General features: G+C 41.0%; 2 protein-coding genes across 3 annotated transcripts in view; one reads left to right on the forward strand and one right to left on the reverse strand.

Moving 5' to 3' along the window:
• Window positions 1–19,339, reverse strand: part of fads2 (fatty acid desaturase 2) — a 29,170-nt gene extending 9,831 nt beyond the window's left edge. The window contains exons 1-9 of one of the 2 annotated variants that reach the window (XM_073831722.1): window positions 19,183–19,339; window positions 18,092–18,329; window positions 15,377–15,487; window positions 13,377–13,574; window positions 13,067–13,168; window positions 8,375–8,500; window positions 8,227–8,287; window positions 484–560; window positions 278–375 (exon numbers count right to left, since the gene is read on the reverse strand). In XM_073831722.1, the coding sequence (XP_073687823.1) occupies window positions 278–375; window positions 484–560; window positions 8,227–8,287; window positions 8,375–8,500; window positions 13,067–13,168; window positions 13,377–13,574; window positions 15,377–15,487; window positions 18,092–18,298 (980 nt within the window). In that variant the 5' untranslated portion in view covers window positions 18,299–18,329; window positions 19,183–19,339. Of the gene's footprint in view, window positions 1–277; window positions 376–483; window positions 561–8,226; window positions 8,288–8,374; window positions 8,501–13,066; window positions 13,169–13,376; window positions 13,575–15,376; window positions 15,488–18,091; window positions 18,330–19,168 lie in introns of both variants that reach the window. The other variant, XM_073831723.1, reaches the window with a different exon arrangement.
• A 2,820-nt stretch (window positions 19,340–22,159) lies between these two features.
• On the forward strand, window positions 22,160–25,279 carry LOC141301758 (uncharacterized). Its single transcript, XM_073831951.1, has one exon. It carries the CDS (start codon window positions 23,106–23,108, stop codon window positions 24,348–24,350), a length of 1,245 nt encoding a protein of 414 aa, XP_073688052.1. The 5' UTR covers window positions 22,160–23,105; the 3' UTR covers window positions 24,351–25,279.
• Window positions 25,280–26,456: the final 1,177 nt, after the last annotated feature.

Genomic DNA, 26,456 nt, shown 5'->3' on the forward strand with positions numbered 1-26,456 from the left:
CTAAAGAACATGCTCCATCCCTCTCTCTCTCTCTCTCTCACTTTGACTCCTCTCTTTGATTTTTATCATAGTACTGCATAATTATATTCATATACCGAGGTAAAAAAAAACAAAACACTAAGGTACTACCATGGTAAATGTTTTGGTAAGTGAACAATTTGGTAATGTGAACAAGTGAGTGTATTTTGCTTCACAGCCATTGAAAAAGCATTTGGAATATTACATCTACAATAAACATGTTTAAAGTAAAAGTAGTAGATGAAATTATTATTTGTACCTTACGAAATTAAAGAGAAGCACTGCCCAAAACACACCGTAGAACTGTGTGTAACACAGGAAGTATCGAACGTAGTAACTTATACACCACGCGAGGTCCTAAAACAGATAAGACGAGAAGAGATAAGATTAGGACAGAGACAGTGCTGTAAAATCACGTACGGCTGCATAAACATGGCAAGAGTCAAAGCGATCACGGTAACCTACCACCCAAAGACCATGTGTGATCATATTGTGAAAGATCTGGACCTGGAAATAAACCGGAATGAGCAGAGGTGGTCCAACTGAGAAACAACCACAGGAAAAAGATGGTTAATGGTTTCTGTCATAACTAGTTTTATAGGCTGGAAGTCAGATGTTTATAATGAAAATCATAATCTGCACATAATCAGACATAAATTACAAAAAAGATACAGTAAAATGTGCAAAATAGCACTCCTAATGATAACGTCTCGGTTACGTATTGTAACCCTCGTTCCCTGAAGGAGGGAACGGAGACGTCTCGTCGAGACCGATGAATTGGGATATCGCCTGGATAGACCAATCTACTTCGTGTGTATACAAACGAGCCAATGAATATTGGCATGCATGATTGCAGCCAGCTGCGGCTGATCACAGCGTGAGCATATAATACGCAGCAGGTGCATGCATCATCAAGGTTTCGCTGAGGAGCTGGGACAGGCCCGGCCGTACAGCGGTGGTACAGGAGCCTCGGCGACGGGACGAGACGTCTCCGTTCCCTCCTTCAGGGAACGAGGGTTACAATACGTAACCGAGACGTTCCCTATCAGTCGGTCCGTTCGACGTCTCGTCGAGACCGACGAATTGGGATCCCTAACAAAGCGCCGTGGCTGCTGTCCCTTCCAGTGTCCTGAGCGGGCCCCCTGGGACCCGTTACTGGCTTTGGCCAGGGGCTCGCATCAAGGAGAGTCAGTCACTGCTTTATAACTCAGCACCATCTATTTCAGTGAAACTGAAGCACTGGGAATATGCGGAGCTCACGTCCTTCCGATAGGAGGTTCGGAGCAATACACATATAACTCAATTCCGGTTTATATGGAAGATTGGAGGTGATTGAACCCTCGTATACTGGTAGAAGTACTACCGGGGAAACACACAGCCTCTAGGGCGCAATGTGGAATTGTAAGAGATGCAACTGAGTCTCTACGTAGAGCCTAGCCCTCTATCGGTTCTGAAGGATTCATCGAGTGAGGGCCTGACGCCTGACGTTCCGCTACGTCGGCTGTCAAGCTCAGCGGAGGAGCTCGACAGAGCTACTCTTAGGTTACTCTGGAGCAGTATAGCAAGCCGACCCGAGGCCTCTCTGTGCCTACCCGTTTGAGGTGAGAACACAGGAGGAAACTGTGTCTACACGAAGGCTATAGAACCTTGTGAACGTGTTAGGGGTCGCCCAGCCCGCCGCTCTACAAATGTCATTTAGCGAGGCGCCACGAGCCAATGCCCAGGAGGATGCGACACTCCTAGTCGAGTGCGCTCTCAGCCTGAGGGGGCAGGGCACACCCTGAACCTGATAGGCCAGGGTAATGGCATCCACTATCCAGTGGGCCATCCTCTGCTTGGAGACGGCATTCCCCTTCTGCCTGCCTCCATGACACACAAAGAGCTGGTCTGAGGTCCTGAAGCTTTGTGTCCGGTCAACGTAGCATCTAAGTGCTCGGACGGGGCAAAGCAAAGCTAGGGCTGGGTCTGCCTCCTCCGAGGGCAGCGCTTGCAGGCTCACCACTTGGTCCCTGAAGGGAGTCGTGGGAACCTTGGGCACATAACCTGGCCGGGGCCTCAGTGTTACCTGGGAATCCGCCGGGCCAAACTCTAGGCACGAATCGTTGACCGAAAATGCATGCAGGTCTCCTACCCTCTTGATGGAAGCCAATGCAAGCAGGAGCAGAGTTTTCATTGAGAGAAACTTCAGCTCAACTGACTGCAAAGGCTCAAAGGGAGCCTGCTGCAGTGCTGAGAGCACTAGCGACAGGTCCCAAGAGGGCACGGAAGGGGGCCTAGTGGGATTCAATCTCCTGGCTCCCCTAAGAAACCTGGTGACCAGGTCGTGCTTCCCTACCGACCTTCCTTCTATGAGGTCGTGGTTGGCAGCTATAGCAGCCACATAGACTTTAAGGGTTGAGGGGGACAGCCTACGCTCCAACCCTTGCTGCAAAAAGGAGAGCACGGTTCTGATCGGGCATCTTCGGGGGTCCTCTCCCCGGGAGGAACACCAATCAACGAACAGGTTCCATTTAAGGGCGTAGGCATGTCTAGTAGACTGCGCTCGCGCCGAAGTAATAGTGTCAACTACCCCTTGGGGTAGGTCACTTAGAACCTCCGCGTCCCGTCCAGGGACCAGACATGTAATTTCCAGAGGTCTGGACGCGGGTGCCACAAGGTGCCCCGTCTCTGAGTCAGAAGATCCTTCCTCAGAGGAATTTGCCAGGGAGGGGCTGTCGCGAGGAGCATGAGTTCGGGGAACCAGGTCCGAGTGGGCCAATAAGGGGCTACCAGAAGGACCTGCTCCTCGTCCTCCCTGATCTTGCACAATGTCTGTGCGAGAAGGCTCACTGGGGGAAACGCATATTTGCGGAGGCCCCGCGGCCAGCTGCATGCCAGTGCATCCGTGCCGAGTGTGCCCTCGGTCAGGGAGAAAAAGAGCTGGCAGTGGGCTGTCTCCGGGGAGGCGAACAGATCTACTTGAGCCTCGCCGAAGCGTCTCCAAATCAGCTGAACCGACTGGGGGTGGAGTCTCCACTCTCCGGGAAGCGCAGCTCGTGAGAGCTCGTCGGCCACACGGTTGAGCAACCCGGGAATGTGAATGGCACGAAGCGACCTCAGATGCTTCTGACTCCACAAGAGGAGATGACGGGCGAGTTGCGACATGCGACGGGAGCGTAGACCGCCTTGCCGGTTGGTGTACGCAACGGTCGCAATATTGTCTGTACGGACCAGCACGTGTTTGCCACGTAGGTGCCCCTTGAGGCGGAGCAGGGCGAGACGTACTGCAAGCAACTCGAGGCAGTTGATGTGCCAAGTCAGCTGGGGGCCCGTCCAAACCCCTGAAACTGCCTGTCCGTCGTACGTGGCTCCCCACCCGGTGGCGGAGGCATCCGTGTGAACCACAGCATGCCTGGAGACCTGTTCCATGGGTACTCCAGCCCGTAGGAATGAGAGGTCTGACCACGGGGTGAAAGTCTGGCGGCAAGCCGGAGTTATCTGAACCCGGTGAGAGCCGCGAAGCCACGCTCTCCTCGGGACTCGGCCATGGAGCCAGTGTTGAAGCGGTCTCATATGGAGCAGCCCGAGCGGTGTCACCGCCGAAGCTGCTGCCATATGCCCCAGGAGCCTCTGAAATTGTTTCAGTGGGACCGCTGTCCTGCTCTTGAACGTGTCTAGGCAGTTCAACACCGACTGAGCACGTTCCTGCGTGAGGCGTGCTGTCTGGCTGACCGAGTCCAGTTCCATACCGAGAAAAGAGATTCTCTGTGTTGGAGAGAGTTTGCTCTTTTCCCAGTTGACCCGAAGACCCAACTGGCTGAGGTGTGCGAGCACCAGGTCCCTGTGTTCGCATAACTGAGCCCGAGACTGTGCTAGGATGAGCCAGTCGTCGAGGTAGTTGAGAATGCGAATGCCCTGTTCTCTGAGGGGAACAAGGGCCGCCTCCGCGACCTTCGTGAAGACACGGGGGGAGAGGGACAGCCCGAAGGGCAGGACCTTGTACTGATATGCCCTGCCCTCGAACGCGAACCGCAGAAAGGGTCTGTGGCGCGGAAGGATTGAGACATGAAAGTACGCGTCCTTCAGGTCGATCGCTGCAAACCAATCTTGGGGACGGACACATTTGAAAATGTGTTTCTGAGTGAGCATTTTGAACGGTAGCCTGTGAAGGGCCCTGTTCAAGACGCGCAGATCCAAGATCGGTCGAAGCCCGCCGCTTTTCTTGGGTACTATGAAGTACGGGCTGTAAAAGCCTGTCCTCATATCGGCTGGAGGGACCGGCTGTATCGCTTCCTTCGCCAGCAAGGAAGCGATCTCTGCACGCAAGATGGGAGCATCTGCGGCCCTGACAGAGGTGAAGTGAATCCCTCTGAACTTGGGAGGGCGCCGGGCGAACTGAATCGCATAGCCGGAAGTGATGGTCCGAAGGAGCCAGCAAGATGGGCTGGGAAGCTCTTTCCAGGCCCCCAGAAAATGAACAAGCGGCACAAGGGGGACCATCGGCGTACCCGCGGGGGAGCAGCGATGAGGGGGGCAGGGCCCCTGCCTCACAGTCTCGTTGCCGGACCGGGGCGGGGTCAGAGCGTCTGTATGTTGAGTGTGTGAGACGCTTACCTGCGTATGAGCCGATGGTGCGTGAGTAGTCCGTCTCGCCGTACTCTCGAACCGCCCATCGTCGCTCGCTGGCGAGGGGGGAGGACGGGTGAGGCGCAGGGATGACCTGCGCACTCCCCGTAGTCCCACATGGGGACCCAGAGATAGAGAAATTTGCTCTTTTGTCGAGTATTTGGGTACCACCGACCTGACGGTCGGTGGCGGGGAAAAAACAAACAAAAGATTCTCCGCCCGGCCCTCCTCCGGGGGAGGGAGTGGTGCGGTCACCATCTCCCGAAGAGCAGCATCCTCCATCTCTGGGTCGCCCGTCTCAGGGTCTCTTGTTCTTACGCTTCCCACTGGTCTTTGTGGGGGCCTGGACGGGCTGGGCGGCTGCCCGGCGACCGGCTCCACGGCGCCGTTGTGAAGGCTGCTGCGGTGGCTGCTGTGGAGCGGAGGCGGAAGCCGGGGGCCGCCCTCGGCGACGAGCAGACTGGGGTGCCGCCGGCGGACGGGTGGAGGCAGCAGCTGTACGCCGGGGCAGGATGTGACTGATGGCCTCAGTCTGCTTCTTGGCCGCGGAAAACTGCTGGGCGAAGTTCTCCACAGCGTCGCCGAAGAGGCCGGTCTGGGACACCGGAGCGTCGAGGAACCTGGTCTTATCGCAGTCCCTCATATCAGCCAGACACAGCCAGAGATGGCGTTCCTGGACCACCATGGTGGACATGGCACGACCCAGAGACCGCGCGGTCACCTTCGTCGCACGTAGCGCGAGGTCCGTGGCGATACGAAGTTCACGGAGAACTTCTGGGTCGTGACCACCCTCGTACAGGTCTTTCAGTGCCTGGGCCTGATGCACCTGTAGCAACGCCATAGCGTGAAGGGCGGAACCAGCGGAGCCGCAGGCCGCATAGGCACTGCCGATCAGAGCCGACGAGTGCCTACAGGCCCGGGACGGGAGCGACGGATTGTTGCCCCGCCAGGTGGAAGCGGCGCCCGGACACAGTTGCATCGCAACCGCACGCTCCACCGGCGGGACGGCCGTGTATCCCCGCGCTGGTCCGCCATCAAGGGTGGTTAGGGAGGAAGTCCCACTCGAGCGGTTTCGGGCAGTGAAAGGTGCCGTCCACGTTCGGGTGAGTTCTTCATGCACCTCCGGGAAGAATGGCACCGGGGTGGGGCGCTGAGAACCAGCGCGGGCCACCCCGAGATACCAGTCATCCAGCCGGGAGGGGTCGGGACGTGATGGAGGGTTCCATTCAAGCCCTACCCTCTCGGCGGCCCGGGCAAGCATAGCCATCATCTCCGGGTCAGTATCGGGCACCGCTGACCGCCCAGTGGACGATAGTGTGCCCTCCTCCTCCTCAGAGAGGTCTGGCTCTCCCCCCGATGCTGCAACCGACATCTGTTCGTCGGGGGGGGCCCCAAAAGTAACGGGCGGTACCCTAAGGGAGGTCCAACCCGCTCCCCTGAGAGCCCCGGTGGCGACGGAGTGTCGGTGGAAGGAGGAGCCCCCGCCGATGGAATGGGCGGGGGGTTCCTCACCGTCACCGTCAGACCGGGCAGCCCTCTGCTTCCAGCGACAACGCCCCCCCGGCGTTTGCCTGGAGGAACGTTCGTTCTGGGCAGAGGGACTGGAACCCCGCCCCTTTGCAGGAAACGGAGTCTGGTCCGCAGCTCCGTGATGGTCATCCCCCCACAATGAGGACATGACTCATCCACGAACGCTGCCTCAGCGTGTTGTAAGCCCAGACACGTGAGGCAGTGTGCGTGGCCATCACCCGGCGCCAGGAAACGGCCGCACCCAGAAACGCACGGGGAGAAAGGCATGACGCCTCGTCTTTAAAAAGACGCTCAACCCGTGGAGCTCTTTTTTAGAAATTCACTCTTTTCAAAAATTGCTCTTTTAGGAATTTGCTCTTTTAATGCTGAGGCGCACAGGGGAGATGGCCGCAGCAACACAGAAGGTGGATGGTGAAGACCAGCTGTGTGCTTCCACTCGACACGGAAGACCACGCCGCTGAAGCGCCGTGCCGCCAACACAAAAGAGACAAAGGAAGGTGAGTGTTGCTTCTTGGCTCGTTCCACAATAATGGTCCAGCTCCGAAGCGAAAGCTTGATGATGCATGCACCTGCTGCGTATTATATGCTCACGCTGTGATCAGCCGCAGCTGGCTGCAATCATGCATGCCAATATTCATTGGCTCGTTTGTATACACACGAAGTAGATTGGTCTATCCAGGCGATATCCCAATTCGTCGGTCTCGACGAGACGTCGAACGGACCGACTGATAGGGAACTGAAGTCATGGTCAAATTGAATATATATATATATATATATATATATATATATATATATATTGAATTTTACTAAATGTAATTATATATATATATATTTATAAATTTCTATAATATATATATAATTTCCACTGAAGGACAACCCCTTTTTATAAATAAATATATATATATATATATATATATATATATATATATATATATATATATATTTTTTTTTTTTTTAAATATAAATTAATATTATCTTATGTATATTCTACATAAATTCATATTTAGAAATTTTAAAATATTTATATAAACTTATATGAAGATTACGCAATATTTCATTTTTTAATTAAATATAAAAAATATGCCGCTCAAAAGTTTGGAATCAGTAAGATTTTTAATGTTTTTATGTTCATCATGGCTGCATTCAATACAAAAAAAGTAATATTGTGAAATATTACTACAGTTCAAAATAATAGTGTTCTATATTAATATATTTTAAAATATAATTTATTTCTGTGATGCAAAGCTTAGTTTTTATCAGCCAGTTTTCAGTGTCACATGATCCTTGATTAATTATTGTTATTATCAATTTGGAAACAGTTGTGCTGCTTAATATTTTTTTGGAACCTGTGATTTTTCAGGACTCTTGGTGAATAAAAGGTTGAAAATAACAGCATTTATTCAAAATATAAATATTTTCTAACAATATGTCTTTGTTATCACTTTTTTTAATCAATTTAACACATCCTTGGTGAGCAAAAGTATTAATTTCTTTAAAAAAAAAAATTTAACATTTAATAACCCCAAACTTTTAAATGGTAGCTTATATTGTTACAAAAATTTCTATTTTAAATAAACACTGTTCTTTTTAATTTTTTATTTGTTAAAGAATCCTGGAAAAAAAAAAATCAGGTTTCAACAAAACATTAAGCAGAACCGTTTTCAACATTGATAATAAATCAGCTTATTAGAATGATTTCTGATGGATCATGTGACACTGAAGACTGGAATAGTGATGCTGAAAATGTAGCTTTGTATCACAAGAATAAATGACATTTTAAAATATATTCACTTAGAAAACAGTTATTTTAAATTGAAATAATATTTCACAATATTACAGTTTTTTTCTGTATTTTTGGTCAAATAAATGCAGCCTTGATGAGCATTAGAAACGTTTTTAAAAACCATTAAAAATCTTACTGATCCCAAACTTTTGAGCGGCAGTGTATAAATAAAATCTACTATACAAACTTGAGTTTATCTAGCTGGATCTTATTTGACTTTCCTTTTTTATTAGGATCCTTTACATCTAAATTATGATTGACATTTCATTGACAGTCACAAACCGACTTACTGAAGAAGAAGTACTTATGCTGGTGGTTGTAAGGCAGATGCTTGATCTTCTTAATGCCGTACTGTAGTAAAGACAGACAGAAAGAGTCAAATCAGATCCGATCAAGTGTTTTCTTCATGTATGTATCATACTGATGGTGTGTGTGTACCTCCACAGGCTGCACTTTTCCCACAACAAAAGCATTGAGCATGTTGACGTCCGGGTCCTTCTTGAAGACGTTGGGTTTAGCGTGATGCTGAAAGTGGCGATGGTTCCACCATTCCGCAGACGCTCCCTGAGGACAAATGCATACAAACATAAAAACATCAGACACATGAACAGGCCAAAATAGGTTTCTAACTGAAACACTGACAAATTTAGATGTTTTATATATAGAACCTTTTCACTGTATTTTGAGAAACAGGTTGGATGTTTTAAATTGTTTTAAACTGGTTCAAAATGTATATTACAGAAAGGACATTTTTAGTCAATACAGGTGATTGTACATCAAAGAATCATGACATTTTATATGGTGTTCCACAAGGTTCAATCCTTGGGCCACTTTTGTTTTCATTATATGTGACCCTGGACCACAAAACCAGTCATAAGGTTAAATTTGACAAAACTGAGGTTTATACATCATATGAAAGCTCAATAAATAAGCTTTCTATTGATATATGGTTTGTTATGATAGGACAATATTTGGCTGAGATACATCTATTTGAAATCAGAAATCTGAGGATGCAAAAAAATCAAAAAGACTGAGAAAATCACCTTTAAAGTTGTCCAAATTAGGTTCTTAATGCATATTACAAATCAAAAATTACATTTTGATATGTTTACAGTAGAATTTTACAAAAAATCTTCATGGAACATGAACTTTACTTAATTTCTTAATGATTTTTGGCATAAAAGAAAAATCTAAAATTTTGACCCATGCAATGTATTTTTGGCTATTGCTACAAATATACCCCAGCGACTTAAGACTGGTTTTGTGGTCCAGGCTCACATATATGCTTCCTTTGGGTAGTATAATTCAAAAATATGACATGAAATACAATCTGTATGCTGATGTATGTATAAAATTATATATTTCAGTTGAGCCCAGAGACAATGTTGAAATAGAAAGATTGTCCAACTGTCTGTCCAGCATTGTAAAGTGTATGAATGCAAATTAAAAAAAAAAAAAACGATAAAACTGAAATTCTTATTGTGGGCAAAAACCTGAGCGGGAGATGATTGAAGCGGAATTGGGTTCCTTAGCTTTACAATCTAAGAAAGAGGTAAAGAACCTGGGTGTCATTTTGGACAGTGATCTGAGTTTTAAGTCTCATATTAATCATGTTACAAAAACATGCTTCTATCACTTGAGAAACATTGACAGGATTCACCCTTTTTTATCTTTTAATGATGCTAAGAAACTAATTCATGCATCTATCTTCTCTCAACTTGATTACTGTAACGCTGTGTACACTGGTTTACCTAAAGGTTATATAGTTAAGCTGCAGTTAATACAAACTGCAGCTAGAGTATTAATGAAACCAAAGGATTGATTTTAAAGGAAAACTCCACTTTTTTTGTAAATAGGCTCATACATCACACAGTGCCTGAAATTAGTTCACATTGGAAGTTACCCAGCTGGGAACTAATTTCAGGCGCTATCACGTATTACTGCGCCTGCTGCGTCCATTTTACGGCAGCAAACTTCCTTGACTATTACGCCGGAATGGGAGTGTAGTTCCTAATCTAATTGGCCTAGAAAATCACAGCTTTACATTTTCCGCCAACTTAGTACACGATATAACTACAGAAGAGTCAAGTTTTAAATAGGACAGATATGGAAACTCGTTGGTCATTTTTGAAGACAATGCTATATTGGTCTCATAGGATTCAATGATCTATGCTAAGCTATGCTAAAAGTGATATCGCCAGAACAGGAGAACGGCTGAATGGATTTCAAAACGGTAAAACTCAACTTATTAACTCAGGGGGAGGTGGAGAATGAGCCTATTTAAAAAAAAAAGTGGAGTGTTCCTTTAAGATTCTTATATTAGTATATAAAGCATTGCATAACCTAACACCTTCTTACATTTCTGACTGTCAAGATTTATTCCTAATCGAATGATACATTCCTCTAGTGCTGGACTTTTAACATATTACATACACAGTAAATCTCAAACAATGTGGCGGTACTTCTTTTAGTCACTATGCTTCAAACATTTGGAACTGTCTTCCAAACTAAGTGAGAAAGTCCAGTAGTATTCATATCTTTAAAAAGCATGTTAAGACATACCTCTTTAAAGTTGCTTATGAGCATTTGTGAAGTGTGTGCAATTTTGCATGTTTTTATTTGACTTTTTATTTGGTTTATATTTGCTTATACTTGTATTTTTTCTGTGTAATTTGTTTTATGCCTGTGAAGCACTTTGAGTTGCATTTATATATGAAAAGTGCTATACAAATAAATAATAATAATAATAATTATTATAACCAAACAACACTTGAAAAGCACATGGTACACTCAAGTTTGCGGTTAGCATGATGCTAAGCTAACAGTGTGACACTAAGTAGCATAAACTGTATAAAAATATAGAGGGTAAGTTTTTTTAAAATCTAAATATAACTGTTTACATGTGCAGATGTAATCAAGCTAATGCATGGTTTTGCAAAGTCAAACTACATTAATATCTGACGAAAAATACAAGGTGGATTAAATACACATCGCATAACACCTCTGTCCTTTAAAGCTTTCAAACAATGTCAAGGTCAAATGTAGTCTGACTGACATTTATACATGCTGAATGAAGTCCAGCATTACAAGTCATTATAAACCAATATGTTTGACTCGTCTTTTTTTCAGTGTCTCAGCTTTCATAAACTATTTTTTAGATTGATACTTACAGTTCAGCATTTAGCTGAAATACTGCTAGGCTAATGAACTGTATTACTCAGTGGGACAATCTTTAAAGGGATAGTTCACCCAAAAATGAAAATTTGATATTTATCTGCGTACCCCCAGGGCATCCAAGATGTAGGTGACTTTGTTTCTTCAGGAGAACACAAATGAAGATTTTTAACGAACACCGGTGCAGTCTGTTAGTGATTTAATGGCAGTGGATGGGCACCAAACCATTGAAAGTAACAAAAAACATGCACAGACAAATCCAAATTACACCCTGCGACTCGTTATGATACATTGACGTCCTAAGACACGAAACTAAACAGTATTTATATCATTTTTTACCTTTGATAGACAGCCACATCAATCTCTCTTGAGCACAAGCTCATCATCAGGCATGTTACACATGTATGCGCTCTGGCATAGTATACGCAAATGCCAGAAGTGATCTGTCGCATGTACGTATACAACACTCATTGTTTACACAGTGCACAGAGATTGTGGGTATAGCGGCTATTTAAAATGGTAATTAATTGCGCCTATCTTGATTGTTCAAACCGATTTAAAGCTAAAAGATTACATTTGCTTACGCAAACTTATCCGGGACTTTTCCCTGATTTCCCCTTACGGCGTTTGCGGATACTACGCCAGAGCGCGTACAGGTGTAACGAGCCGGATGATGAGCTTGTGCTCAGGAGAGATGGACGTGGCGGTGTATCGAAGGTAAAAATGATATAAATACTGTTCAGTTTCTCGCAAAAAACGATCGTTTCGTGTCTTAGGACATCAATGTATCGTCACGAGTCGCAGGGTGTAATTTGAATTTGTCTGTGCATGTTTTTTGTTACTTTCAAAGGTTTGGTGCCCATCCACTGCTATTATATGACTGACAGACTGCACCTCTTGAGTTAAAAATCTTCGTTTGTGTTCTGCTGAAGAAACAAAGTCACCTACATCTTGGATGCCCTGGGGGTAAGCAGATAAACATCAAATTTTCATTTTTGGGTGAACTATCCCTTTAAGAAATCTAGTTATTAATATATATATATATATATATATATATATATATGTGTATATATTAGTGGTGGGCCGTTATCGGCATTAACGTGCTGCGTTAACGTGAGACTCTTATCGGGCGATAAAAAAAATATCGCCGTTAATCTATTCTCAATGTTGGGTTGGGAGCTGGGTCTATACTACGCAAGCTATGATGACTTTCACCTTGATATTTTAGCGTGGATGTATACCTGGCCGAATTGCACTGTAGGGGGCGAGAACGAGTCTTCAACCTGTGTGTATGCCTACTGTGAAATTACCACATCAAACGAGACGCGCTAACATGGATGCAGCAATGAAGCCGCCGGGTTTGCTTCAGGGCAGGTGCGTTGCTAGACCCTTTTTACTGGGGCACGTGCCCCAGTGAAAATCTGCTGTGCCCCAGTAAAATCTCAAATTTGAGTTATAATTTACTTTGATAATCCCGAAATAAAGACATTAAACTATATGCAACTGAATTGACGCTTCTAAAAGCAACGCAGTTTAACTATGCACGCAGAAATCCATGCCCGTGCGCGTCTGTGTATTTAACTGCAACGCGCACGTCGCGCAGCCTTTTACACAGAAGTACATGCAGTGTAGGAATAGTTGGTTACACAAGTTTGTATAGTTGATTGTGTTGTAAATGCAATTGTCAAGCAGTTTGTGATGCATTTTGGAAACAGGAGATGAGCGCCTGGTCTAATGTGCCACCTGGCTTGAGAAACCCCTTCTCAAAGACTTACTTTTAGTCATTATTTGGGTAGCACACATATTCTGAATGCCTTCGGCAGAATTCAAATTAGCCATTTTAATCTAGATTAATTCCAAGATTACAGTGAGAAAAAATTAATCTATGCCCACCACTAATATATATACTGTATATATATACTTTTTCAGTGAACACTGGTCAACATATGTCACTACCTTCAGGTGTCCGATGATAAATTTGTGGACTAAGTGATTCCATCGAGAGGATTTAAACACGGACAGATGACCGAAGTCATGCTGCAGCCATCCAGCCTGCGACTATAGACAAACAAACAAAAGAAACAAAAACATGAACATTTACATTGTTGATTTTTGCAACAAAGATGCAGTTCCCAGTTATGTTGTTTACAAAAAACAGCTAGTGGTAGCTAAGCTAGTAGAGCACATCAGTATCCAAAACATATTTCATTTAGCCACTCTGTTGTTTTTTGTAAAATTGTGATTATATCAAACGTGTCTGTCATACCTGTGCAGTACCCAGTAAAACAGCAACGATGGCCGTGTTGATCCAGCCAGTTCCGAAGTACCACACCAGCATCAGGGCGATGGCCTCCAGGAGCAGGATGTGACTCAGATGCAGGATGTAAAACAGGGGCTGGGTTTTGAAACACCCCTCAGCCTCCAGACGCTCACGAAGGAGTCGGAAATCCTCCACAAGAGCAGCCTAAGAGAATCAAAAGTAGAATGACAACAAATACGGTCCTCTATGGCCACGTTCACACTGTGAAGAGAGGAGTAAGTCATCGTGACCTGAATTTTTAAGGACTGAACATAGTCAAATCACTCAGAAGAGGAGTGACAGCCAAATTGGAGTATGTGACTCACGTCTTCGGTCAAAGTTTAATCTGAGCGCTGTATTGCTTTTTGCACTTTAGTGTCAGGCTTAAGTCAACAAGCTATTATTTAGGTGCATGAAAAGTGGAATTACAGCCTGACAGTAATTCTCAGATGAGAAGGTCATGATCCAGAGCTCATAAAATACACATTAGTTGTTTTCTGGAATCAAACACATTGTGCAGCACAGTATTGACTTGAGAATGCTTTTTAAACTGCAAAACAATTCCTCTTTTTGTACTGATGTATGAAATAAATGTAGAATTTGAATGAAAAGAAATAGAATTAAAATTGTAAATAAAATTAACATTTATTCACTTAGCAGACACTTTTATAAATTAGGAAAATCCCAAGAAATATATATATGGTGGCTCGTTTCCGCCATAAAATAAAAAATTAAACCATGATTACGAGTTTTTATCTTTATGCCTTCAACAAAACGTTACAAACAGTGATTTTATAAAATAAACAAAACGTCTCGTTCTTGAATAGGAGCGCTTCACAAAAATGAAACGAAACTCAGCAAATAGATGCCTCACAGACGTGATAAATATATCTATATAAAGCTTTAATACTTAAAATAAAACAAATCAAAAATCAAAACTCTTTCATTATGTAATCCGTAAAGATGCAATTCTTTCTAAACGCGAGTATAAATCTCTCTAATTGAGAGTCAGAATCTGAATACACTAGTTTATTAATAAATAATTCAAATAGGCCTATGTCCTTACTCTTTCCCCCCGAACTATTCATTGTTATTGATTTTTGCCGGTGCTTTGTGGCAAGTTTCAGCCTATTGCGTGCGCTTGAACGTGAATCTCTTCCAGCTGCACTGAAGGACACTAAACGCCGTCCGAGTCGAGTCTGCTTTAATGCGCTGCAATACGGCATTGTTTTAATGCTTACAGCCGAAAAAATTTTCTTTTTTTTCTTGCCCCCCAAAATGTCCTTCATGTATATACTGTATATATGTGTGTTTGCGAGTATGTGTCTGTCATTTAACAGCAAAAGAATCTTTTTTAGAAAAAGGAAATTCATCAGTTGAACTAAGAACGACTGTTTGACAGACTTATTTAAAGGTGTTAAAAAAGCTAAAAATGTCTGAGTTTGAAGGTTTTATGAGCCTTTTGGGAACACAGATGCAATCATTTCCCAGAACGCTCTAACCTGATAAGTTTCTTTGGACTGTAATTCAGTAAATTCCTGCCATCCCAATTTGAATTTCAACTTAACTTCCTGTGTGAAGTGATCGGTTGAACTCAAATTCACACTTATTAACTGAATTCATGGAAATTCAACTAGTGACTAAACAGCTGTCATTTTGATTTTCAAACCTGCGATGCTCAGAAAACTCTACATTAGATGCACATTATCCAGTTAAAAAAAAACTATGTTTACTATTTACAAAAATTACATTTTAGATTTGGCACAATTCCTTTTTACTCTAAATTCAAGTGACTGGCCCTTTAAATGTTCTCACTTCATATATTTCTTTTTCTTGTGATTCATCATGCACACCATCCAGATATATTTAGAAAATCCCTATTCAATTGACTGAGGTGTCAAAGCAATATTTTACATCCACAATACACAGGTTTTATTCATCTATTCTGTGTAGGTAATGTCACTTACGTTTTTCTGGCAGTCTTGACTGGGTTCGGATGCTTCGAGTTCACCGATTAACAGTGGCTTCATGTATTTCCTCACCAGCGGAAGGTCTGGATGAAATGCAGTAAATGCCTCCTATCACACCAGATAAAACAAATTCAACACTGATCATTGTTATTTTATTCTTATCTGAAACAATTATAACAACACTGATAAAAACAACTGCTCTAATAAGCCACCTACCTTGACAGCATTATGTGGTATTACAAACACAAGCCTGAAATACCCCAGAATGCTTTCTAGTTTGTAATTTTTGTTATTTTTTATAACATATGTTAATGCATATTCATATCTGTATGATTAATTATTCATATTTACATTTACATGATAGCCACAAATTATGGCTTTGATTATATGTTTATATTATACAGTACATCTGGCCATTAAGTATGGAATAATTTCCTTTATTTTGTAGCAGAAAGGGCCTTCCAAAATAATGGTATTGGTATGAGACTGAATGAGACTGTTCTAGAATACTGTAAAATGTTTTTGACATTAAAATTAAGAATTTTCCTTATCATTTTGAGTGAAAATTTGTATTCAAAAAGACAACTTGATTAGGATTCTGACTTAAATAAAAAAATAGGCCTATTTAAATACTTCAGGTATATTTGCATCACGATTAAATAATTTATGAACTGATATACAGTATACAGTCACCATATGCCATACTGTAATGCCCAAAACATTGCCACTATAGCAAATTGTATCAGTTCCGATTCAATTGATCCAGAATGCAACACTTGCAGAATGCAAGATTAATTATTCATATTTATATTAACATCGTATGAGGCCTATAAATGATGGTTTTGATTATATAATATTTATATTATACAGTACATCTGGCCACAAAATATGGAAGTCCATTTCCACCATGCAATAAAAAAGGTTATTGCAATTTTTTATCTGTAATTCGGACTTTGTTTCTTGCAATTATAAGAAAAAAAAAATCATAATTCCGATATATAAACTCAGTATACTGACCTTTTCTCGAGCAATTCCAAATTCCACCATCTCACAATGTTTTTTTAACCTACTCTCTCAGTTCTGTGTTTTTTTTCAAAACCATCATTTGACTTTTTAGTTCACAATCATGACTTTTTTTTTTTTAAATATCTCACAATTCAGACTTTTCTTCTTGTAATTTATATCTTATATAAACTCCCAGTTGTGAAATAACAATTCTCAGTTTATATTTTAATTTTTTTCTTTTTTCTTTTTTATATATATATATATTTTTTTGGCAGAAATGGCCTTCCATAATAATGGTATTGGTACTGGACTGAAAGAGACAGTGCATGTTGCATCTTGTTCTAGAAAATTGTAAAAAAGTTTTTAACAATAAAAAGTAAGAATTTCCTGAGTGAATCGGATTTTGACTTTAAATTGAAAGAATATGCCTAGTTAAATACTTTAGGTAGGTCGCCCAAAACGTTAAAACTATAGCAAATTTGATCAGTTCCAATTCAGTTGATCCAGAATACAATACTTGCAGAATGCAAGATTAATTATTCAATAATAATTATAATTCGGACTTTGTTTCTTGCTATTCTAAGAAAAAAGTATGGAAGTCCAATAAATAAAAAAATAAAAATAAATGTAATTGTGACTTTTTAGTTCACAATTCTGACTTTTAAAAAAAAATTAAATAACTTTTTCTCGTCATATATATTTTGCCTTTTTTTTTAAGAATTGTGAGATAAAAAGTTTTTTTTTGTGGCAGAAATGGCCTTCCATAATAATGATAGGATTTTGACTTTAAATTGAAAGAATATGCCTATTTAAATACTTTAGGTATGGTCCCCAAAACATTACCACTATAGCACTATAGCAAATTTGATCAGTTCCAATTCAGCTAAACCAGAATACAATACTTGCAAAATGCAAGATTAATTATTTAATTCAATTATAATTATAATTCGAACCTTGTTTCTTGCAATTTTGAGAAAAAAAAAAAAAATCATAATTTCAAGAAATATGACTTTTTCTCTCACAATTCCAAGTTCGACATCTCACAATTTGTCACAGTACATCTGGCCATAAAGTATGGAAGTCCATTTCCGCCATGCAATAAAAAAAGGTAACTGCAACGTTTTATCTATAATTCGGACTTTGTTTCTTCCAATTCTGAGAAAAAAAAAATCATAATTCCGAGATATAAACTCAGAATTCTGACTTTCTCTCACAATTTGCTTTTTAGCTTACATCTCGCAGTTCTGATTTTTTTTCTCTAAGTTCTATTCTAAATTCAATTCTGTTTTCGTGTTTTAGCTATTTCACTATTCTGACTTTTTTTTTAAATTTCTCAATTTGGACTTTTCTTCTTAGAATTGCTAGTTTATGTCTTGCAAATGCGAGTTATAAACTCCCAGTTGTGAATTAACATCTTGCAATTCTTTTTTTCCCATAATTGCTTTAGAAAAGTCACATTTTTTTTTGGTTTTGTGGCAGATAGGGCCTTCCATAGCAATGGTCAGTGGTACAGTCACCAGAAATATTTACATTATAAGGCATTTTTGGTCATGATGCCCAAAATGCTGTCTAGGCCGACTGCTCACTAGATTTCGACCCTGTTTTGCAGTAATTTGGTCTATCCCCACATATCCTATGATTTTGAAGTGATGCATATAAAAGTTAAATGTAATGTAAATGTAAATGTTTTCATGTTGGGTGTTTTACCGTGGCATCTTCTCCAGCATAGTGTCCGAGGATCCTCCGTCCTCCGGGGTGTCTCTTCACCCACTGGCTCACATTATAAACCTTCCTTTCCACCACGATCCACTGATCTCCAGACTTGGTGTGTTTCTGCACTTCCTCCCAGGTGTACGTGCTGAACCGTCCATTGGTACCGGTGATCCGGTCCGTCTGCTGTCCTCCGCCGCCCATCACTGAATAACCTTAGTTTGCTTAGGTTGCGCTGTAAGACCAAATAATTCGATTAAATATTTCATATTTTTATCAGTGTCTAAGAACAGCTTCACTCTCTAAACACTTGATTTTTTTTTTTTACTTCTGCAGTATTTCAAGCATTTAGTTAGGCAACCAAATGGTGTAGTCTTACTAAATGTTATTTAAATTTACACAACCAGCCATTTTTAAGCATAATTCCCAAAAAGGATTCCCAAGAGCTCTCTAGGTAGGGAGTTCACTAGGTAACGAGAGACATTCCATTATTCAGCATTGCTCTGGCATGATATCCAAGCTATAAAATGTTTTCTCAGGTAACCTAAAATGGCCTAATAATAGTTAATGTTACAGAATCAACCTGAAAACATTAGCTTACACCAGTGAAAGTCATTTTTGGATCAGGCAAGGCTGAAATTACGCAATTTTTACTTTTTATGCGCACTGAAATACAACCCTTGTCTTTGTTTAGGAATGAGACAATGAATGCTCACATAATCTCATTAAATATGCAAAGGAAACTAGAAGGGTCGTGCTGAAATACACGTACCCAAAGATTTTGTTTGCTTGCTTGCTTCCTTATTTTGCGTTAGTCGCATCTGTAAATGTTTTTTCCACTTTGCATGACAAAGTGGCATGCAAACAAAGCAGGAATTAAAACTTCAGACTCTCCAGAACTGCTTGTTTGAACATTTCAACTTGACAAACTGTTGAATATTACATTTACAATGAAAAAAAAAAACATATTTTTATTTAAGAAAATGAACGTATGATTTAAATGCAAGTATGCATCCATTATGTTACATAATCACATGAGAAGAAACAAAGACAACGCATTGAGTTCAAACTTACAGTAATTCACTCACCCTCTCTGCGACTTTGTTCACACACTTATACGGTTTGTGTGTGATGAGAAAGAGAAACGGATGCGAGGCTCATACTGTCTTATACACTCACTCTTCATCACTTGTACTTCTGCTGAATTCCGAACAGATCATTCGAGCGCCACCGACCAATCAGCGCGCGCGTCTCTGTTCCAGTCTCATGCGCGATCAGCCAATAGGAAGAGAGAGAGAACTTCGGAAGGGAGGGGAGTGCGCGGAGATAAAGAAGAGTTACTTAGGTTCGAGTCCCACATCCAGCCGGCAAAGTGCAGTCATGCTAAAACAATATCAGGGATTTTCACAGAAACATGTTAAAACGTGACCCGTTAGAAACCTGTTATTGTTTTAAAGTAATTTACCTTACCATTCAGTGAAAATGTTTAATAATGCAACGACCTAAATCGGACTAAACGAGTCTGTACATGTTGCATTTTGTTCTAGAATACTGTAAACTGTTTTTTTTAAACAAAAAGAACGAATGATCTTATCATTTTGAGTGAAAATCTGTATTCAAGAAGACAACTCAAATAGGATTTTGACTTTAAATTTAAAGAATAGGCCTTAAGGTTTGCATCACGGTTATATAATTTATGAACATCAGTTATAAACTGATATATGCAGATACTATATGGCATTGTGTAATGGCCAAAACATTGCCACTATAGTAAATTTTAGCAGTTCTAAGTTGATCCAATATGAATTATATTAGCATAATTCCAGAATTTCAAGAGATACAAATTGGTGACTGATCTGACTGTTAAACATTTCAAATGAAAAAGAAGAACTTTGGACTTTTCCATGCAAAAGAACACTGCAGGCTGTTTATAGAATCTGTTTATTTTCGACAACTGCATTTTACCATCCGTTCACAAGTTGTATTAACACGTAAGAATCATTTATTCTATGTTAAAGCCTATGATAAGATAATTGCATGCTCATAAATGCTCAAATCTGTTTAAATTTGATAAATAAAAGAGCATTTTGCATTACTTTTTCTTGAATTCACAATTTTTTTTTTTTTTGCAAAAGCTTAACATTTTCAGCTGTGCTTAAGAATGAAATATAAAAATAAAAAAGTTCTTTATACATGTAAAATATTTAAAAGTAGCTTAAAGTTTATGTGTATATTTAATAAATAAAAAAATAACATTTTCCATCTATAAATAAAAAAAGTGTACATGTAGGCAATATATAAATGTCACACTGACCTGTAATGTTTGAAAAGTGCTGCAAAACCTTTGTCCTTCATCAGGGTTGTCAAAACACATTATAAAACTTATCAGCTCGGCTCATGAATTTTAATTAGGTTTGTAACCCTGCTCAATTGGGGGCTTCTTTCTAATTTCTAAAAGTGTTTTAGACATTGCTTTTATTGGCCCTAAATGCAATCATCATAGAAACAGCTATAATGGTTGCTGCAGCCCTGGCCTTCGCAAATACATCAAATCATGCAGGCTGATAGACATTTAGTACAATGGTTGACTTTTAGGAAATGTTTATCCACTTAAAAACACCACAAAAGGGCCTTTTTAATATTGAATCAAGTTTTTAGTTTACATCAACATTCCTAATTTTGAGCTCCAAAAACTTTGTTTGTCCAAAACTTAGACTATGTTGTTCACCAAAACTATAAAATATGGTTCTAAAGTAAATAAAATTGACCAAACCCCCATGGAAATCAACATGTGTAATAATGCACAATGTTACAGAAGAACTGAAATTATGTGCATTAGTTAGAAAAATGAATATAAAAACCTCAACTGAGAATTACCATCTCAAGTCCACAATGAATGAAAATCTTCAAGTCAGCTGATGTAGGCTGATTTCTGACCTGAGTATCAGCACTTGTTCACTCAGCATCCGGTTCAGAGGTCTATGAAGTGAACTGACCACTAGGGGGGTTTGCGCTTCTCTGACACCGTGGAACATGAAGGCTGAACTTTGACTGCTGAACACTTCAGCAGAAAAACACCAATGTAGGGCAGAGTCATTTAGACACTTATCAGTACGTGCAACACCACAAATCAGAATATGAATCCGCTCTATATGACAAAAATGTATTTTCACTTCATAATAACTTCAAAATCCAATAACAAACATTATATAATGTTTGTCAGATCAATAGTTCATATAGTATATTCAGTTTTGAACAGGCTATGTGTGACATGGAAGCCGGTCCATGCAGTTTTGAATGTCAATTTCAGAGCAGAACAGCTGAGAGGGAATCATTTCACTAAAAGCTAATTCAGTTTCGGTTTGCTGATGAAGTTTACTTGTAAATAACACAATGTACATGCAAATAAATACATTATAATATGGGACTCTTGGCCACAAAACCAGTCATAAGTAGCATGGGTAGGCTATATTTGTAGCAATAGCCAACAATCATTAGGATATTAAGTAGAGATTGTGTTCTATGCAGATATTTTGCAAATTTCCTACCATAAATATATAAAAACTTACTTTTGGATTAGTAATATGCATTTCTAAGATCTTTATTTGAACTTTAAAGGCAAATCTCCTAATATTTCACATGTGTTGCACCCTCTATTGTCTTAACAAATCATACATCAATGGAAAGCTTATTTATTCAGCTTTCAGATGATGTATGAATCTCAATTTCAGAAAACTGACCCTTATATGTCACATATGTATTTTAATATATTCATTATTAAAGGAGTTAATATTGAAAAATGATAAATTATTAAAATAAAAACTTTACAATCACGTTTTTTAAGAATATATGAATGCATAATATTATTAAAAATAATAAATATTTCACCCAGCTTATTTAAGAGTAATTCTGTTAGTATTTAACAAATACGTTTCTCCATTGCATAACGTGAAATTGGCATAGAGGAATTTGACCGCCTCTCTCTCTCTCTCTCCCCACGACCACGTGACAATCGTGTGTAACTCTCATGTCCCTGTTTCGGTTGCTAGGGGAGAGAGACGGTCCATGGCAACGCTTTACGCAAACTCCACAGCGAGAGAGCGAGAGAGAGAGAGAAACGCGAGACGGCTTTGAACGCACAGCGTTGGAAAGAAACACAGACATCGAGTCGGGCGCTTCTGGAAACTTTAAACTGACATCTCAGAGGATTTTTTGCCTGATTTAGGAGCACGCACACCCGGAGTTACAGCTTGGTATCATCAGTTCGGTTCACATTGCCGCCGGCCAGGTCAAAGCGAGTGTACGAGACCGGGATCCACAGACTGGGCGGCCGGGACAAGAGCTGTGTGTGTCGGCAAGAGAGAGACGCTCAGCACCAGCACCAGTTCACCACAATCAAAACTGACAGACTGAAACGCTTTGTGAAAGTTTGTGACTGTGATGTGAGTTAATTAATGCTTTTAACCAATTATAGACTTTGAAAAAAGTAAATAAATAAATAATTAAGTACGAAAACTGCACGTAATTAGGCTAATATGCAAATGCTGGCAGCTACGTTGACACTCGTCTGTTTACTTTGAGTTTACATTGCAGAGACAAAATTAAGCTTTCTTCCTGTTACAGTTATACTTATTTATACAACTACTACTACTATTACTACTACTACTATTATTATTACTATTACTATTACTATTATTATTACAACCTGTTCTATAGCATATAAGAGTATTTCAATCAAAGCAATCCACACAAACACCCAGAATGGCTCCTTGCTGGTATCACTGCTGTGTTTGCTGACGTTGGACCTTGTTCTCGGACTGAGGGGAAGCCGCCTGTAGTCAGAGCACCATGTGTCGCTGTGCTGGCTCTGTCACTGCCGGGTCAATCCTTCTGAGTGAAACTGACACGGGGAGGGGGGGCCAGCCCCACAGACCGCCTCACCCTCTTACCCCGTCCTGAAACACACTCTCACGACACACACAGACAAGTGCCGGGCTAGCCGGCCGAGGGTATGGGCAACTCGTCCCGAAAAGAGGCCCAGGACGAAGGAGGAGAGGAAAAGGAGAAGAAGGATAAAGAGAAGGGAGATGAAGGAGAGGAGGAGGAGGAAGCGGCCGAAAAAGAAGAAGAAGAAGAAGAGGAGGAGGTCGTGGAGGATGAGGAGCTGCCGCTCGGAGTCGACGAGCTCTTGGTGAGCGGAGATCCAGTGTTGGACCTGAGCTACTACAAGTTCCGTCGCCTTCCTCGTCAAGTCCTGGATCTGGACTACCTGGAGAAGCTCTACGTCTGCGGGAACCGTCTCCGCGACATCCCTAAGGGTATCACGCGGCTGCAGGGTTTGCGTACCCTGGCGCTCGACTTCAATAAGCTTGAAGACGTTCCACTCTCCGTGTGCCAGTTGACTAATCTCACGTGTCTTTACTTGGGAAGCAACCGGCTGATGAGCCTCCCACCAGAAGTGAGGAACCTGCAGAACTTACGTTGCCTCTGGGTGGAGAGCAACTACTTCCAGCGATTCCCCAAGCAGTTGTACGACCTTCCCAATTTGCGCTCACTGCAGATTGGGGACAACCGTCTGCGTACCCTGCCCTCGGACCTATGGCGCATGGAGTCCCTGAGAGGACTCTGGCTGTACGGAAACCGCTTTCAGGAGTTCCCGCGAGTGCTGCTCAAGATGGAGCAGCTGGAGATTCTGGACATGGACCGCAATAAGATATCAGAGTTCCCAAACTTGCATCATCTTCCTGGGCTGCGACTCTTCTCCTACGACCACAACCCGGTGAAGGAGCCGCCACGCGTAGGAGAGGAGGTGCTTATTGTCGGGGAGGGGGCTGAGGAGGTGTTGCAAGCTCGAGAGAGAAGGAGGGAGGCGAAAGAACGAGCAGAGAAGGAAGCAGAGGAGGCGGCAGCCGCCGCGGCAGCGGCTGCTAATCCAGTCATTCACGGAATACTCAAGAAACTCAGAATGAACTCCGCCCTTAACCTGGCAGCTGCTAAGGAGAAAGAAACAAATGAGTCGGTTCCATCAACAACCCCAACTGGGGACGAGGACGAACCACAAAATAACTTCGAAGGGGCGGAGTCTGAGAGACAAGGTGTGGAGCTTGGTTATGACGACGGCGGTCTGGAATATGAAAGGGGGATGGGATATGAATATGAGGGGGAGGGATATGAAGGCTACGGGGAGGCGGAGTTAGAGTATGAGCGAGCGGAAATGGACTATGAATATGAAGGGGAGGAGCTAGAACAACCTTGATGCTTGCACCTGTGTAATTTATGCATCATTTTAGCAGCCAATTGTTTCAACCAACAGTCATTACTTTTGCAATTCTTCAGTGCAGACGCTACACACTTTTGCTTTAAGCATCTGAGGTGTTACTGCAAGGGTTGCAGGTTCAAGCCCAATTGTTGAAGCCCAGAAAATGGCACTTAAGTAACCCCAGGATGCTTTATGGGGCATTGAAAGCGACTGTAAGTCGCTCTAATAAAATGCATCTGCTAACATTAGCATTACATTATGGCTGGTTGGGAAGTTGAATGAAAAGTCGAGTTTTAAAATAAGTGTAGCTAAAAATGAAAATTCTGCTATCATTTCCTCACACTCATGTTTTTCTTCTGTTAGGCACAAAAGACATTTTGATTCACTTTTTTTTTTACTATGAAAGTCAGTGGGGTCCAAAACTATTTTCATTGACAAAATACACTAACATTTCTCAAAATATTTCCATTTGCAATATAACTTTAGGGTGAGTAAATGATAACACAAAAACCATGAAAATCAGTAACACAGCTGAAGTTCTAAAATAGTATCACTCCCAACTTTTGTCTAAGTCTAAGTGAGTGTTGCTATTATTAGAAGCCTTTTATTGTTGGCCAGACCAATACTGCAGTCCTCATACACAGGACTCTCTTCAACGATTACCGGGTTTTAATGATTTGAAGACTTTTGTTGTGTAAAAATCAACTGTGAAGACCTGTGAAACTGCACAACTTTTTCATGCATCAAAACTACATTACTGTGTGCAGTGTATTTCTAATTAAGAGCAGGGCTCAGGCATTTTTGTTTGTGAGTGTGTCTGGAACTCTACCCTGACACGACTGTACTGTTTATAAGAAACTTGATGCTGCAATTGCAGCGATGTGTGTTGGTGAAACCAAATATTCTCTTATTAAATAACCAATGAGTTTGCCAAACATGTTTCAATGATTCATGTCTTGTCGGGCTCTGAGAAGATCTGATACCAGCGCTAACTACGACTGCGCAATATAGCTAGAAAAATTACATGGTGATATTTTTCAGCCTATAACAAGCTAGTGATTCACAGAAATGAATTAAAATTAATAAATACAAGTGATATTCACAATGGCACCAGATACACTATCAGTCAAGTTTTTGAACAGTACGATTTTTAATGTTTTTAAAGAAGTCTCTTGTGCTCACCAAGCCTGCATTTATTTGTTTTTAAAGTACAGCAAAAACATTAACATTAAAATGTAAAAAAAAAAAAAAAAGTATTTATTACTGTGATTTCAAAGCTGAATATTTAGCATCACTACTCCAGTCACATGATCTTTCAAAATTATTTTAATATTCAGATTTGCTGCTCAAAAACATGTATTATTATAATTATGTTGTAAACAGCTGAGTAGAAAATATTTAGGTTTATTTGATTAATAGAACACTTTTTTAACATTATAAATATAGTGTATAATGTTACCAAAAGGTTTTTATTTCAGATAAATGCTGATCTTTGGATCTTTTATTTATTAATCAAAGAATTCTGAAAAAATGCACTCAACTGTTTTAAATATTGATAATAATAATAAATGTTTCTTGAACTGTGCATCAGCATATTGGAAAGATTTCTGAACAATCATGTGACACTGAAAACTGGAATAATGATGCTGAAAATTCAGCTTTGATCACAGGAATCAATTATTTTAAATAGTAAAAATATTTCACATTTTTACTGCTTTTGCTATTTTTTTTTTTTTTTTTTTTATCAAATCAATACAGACTCGGCAAGCAGAAGAGACTTTAAAAATCTTACTGTTCAAAAACTTTTGACTGTTAGTGTATATTGTCATAAGAATTTTGTCAATATTCAAAAATATATTTCCAAATCCCAGCCCTGACCAGAAAAAAATTAGACTGTAGTGCATTAATGTTTCTAGAAGGCAAATTAAGTTTCGTAATTTATTGAGTTTCCATTAAGAATCCTAAATGTCTGGCCCTGGAACAATGCTGACATGATCTGAGACAGATGGGAAGCGCTAGCCAAGTTAGCACTAATAGAAGTAAACGTTCTCTCTCGTCTTAAGCTTGAAGGACTCAATGTGCGAAAGTCAGAAAGGAGGAGGC

This window comes from Garra rufa, chromosome 25 (assembly GCF_049309525.1).
Source record: "Garra rufa chromosome 25, GarRuf1.0, whole genome shotgun sequence".
NCBI classification, from domain to species: Eukaryota; Metazoa; Chordata; class Actinopteri; order Cypriniformes; family Cyprinidae; genus Garra; species Garra rufa.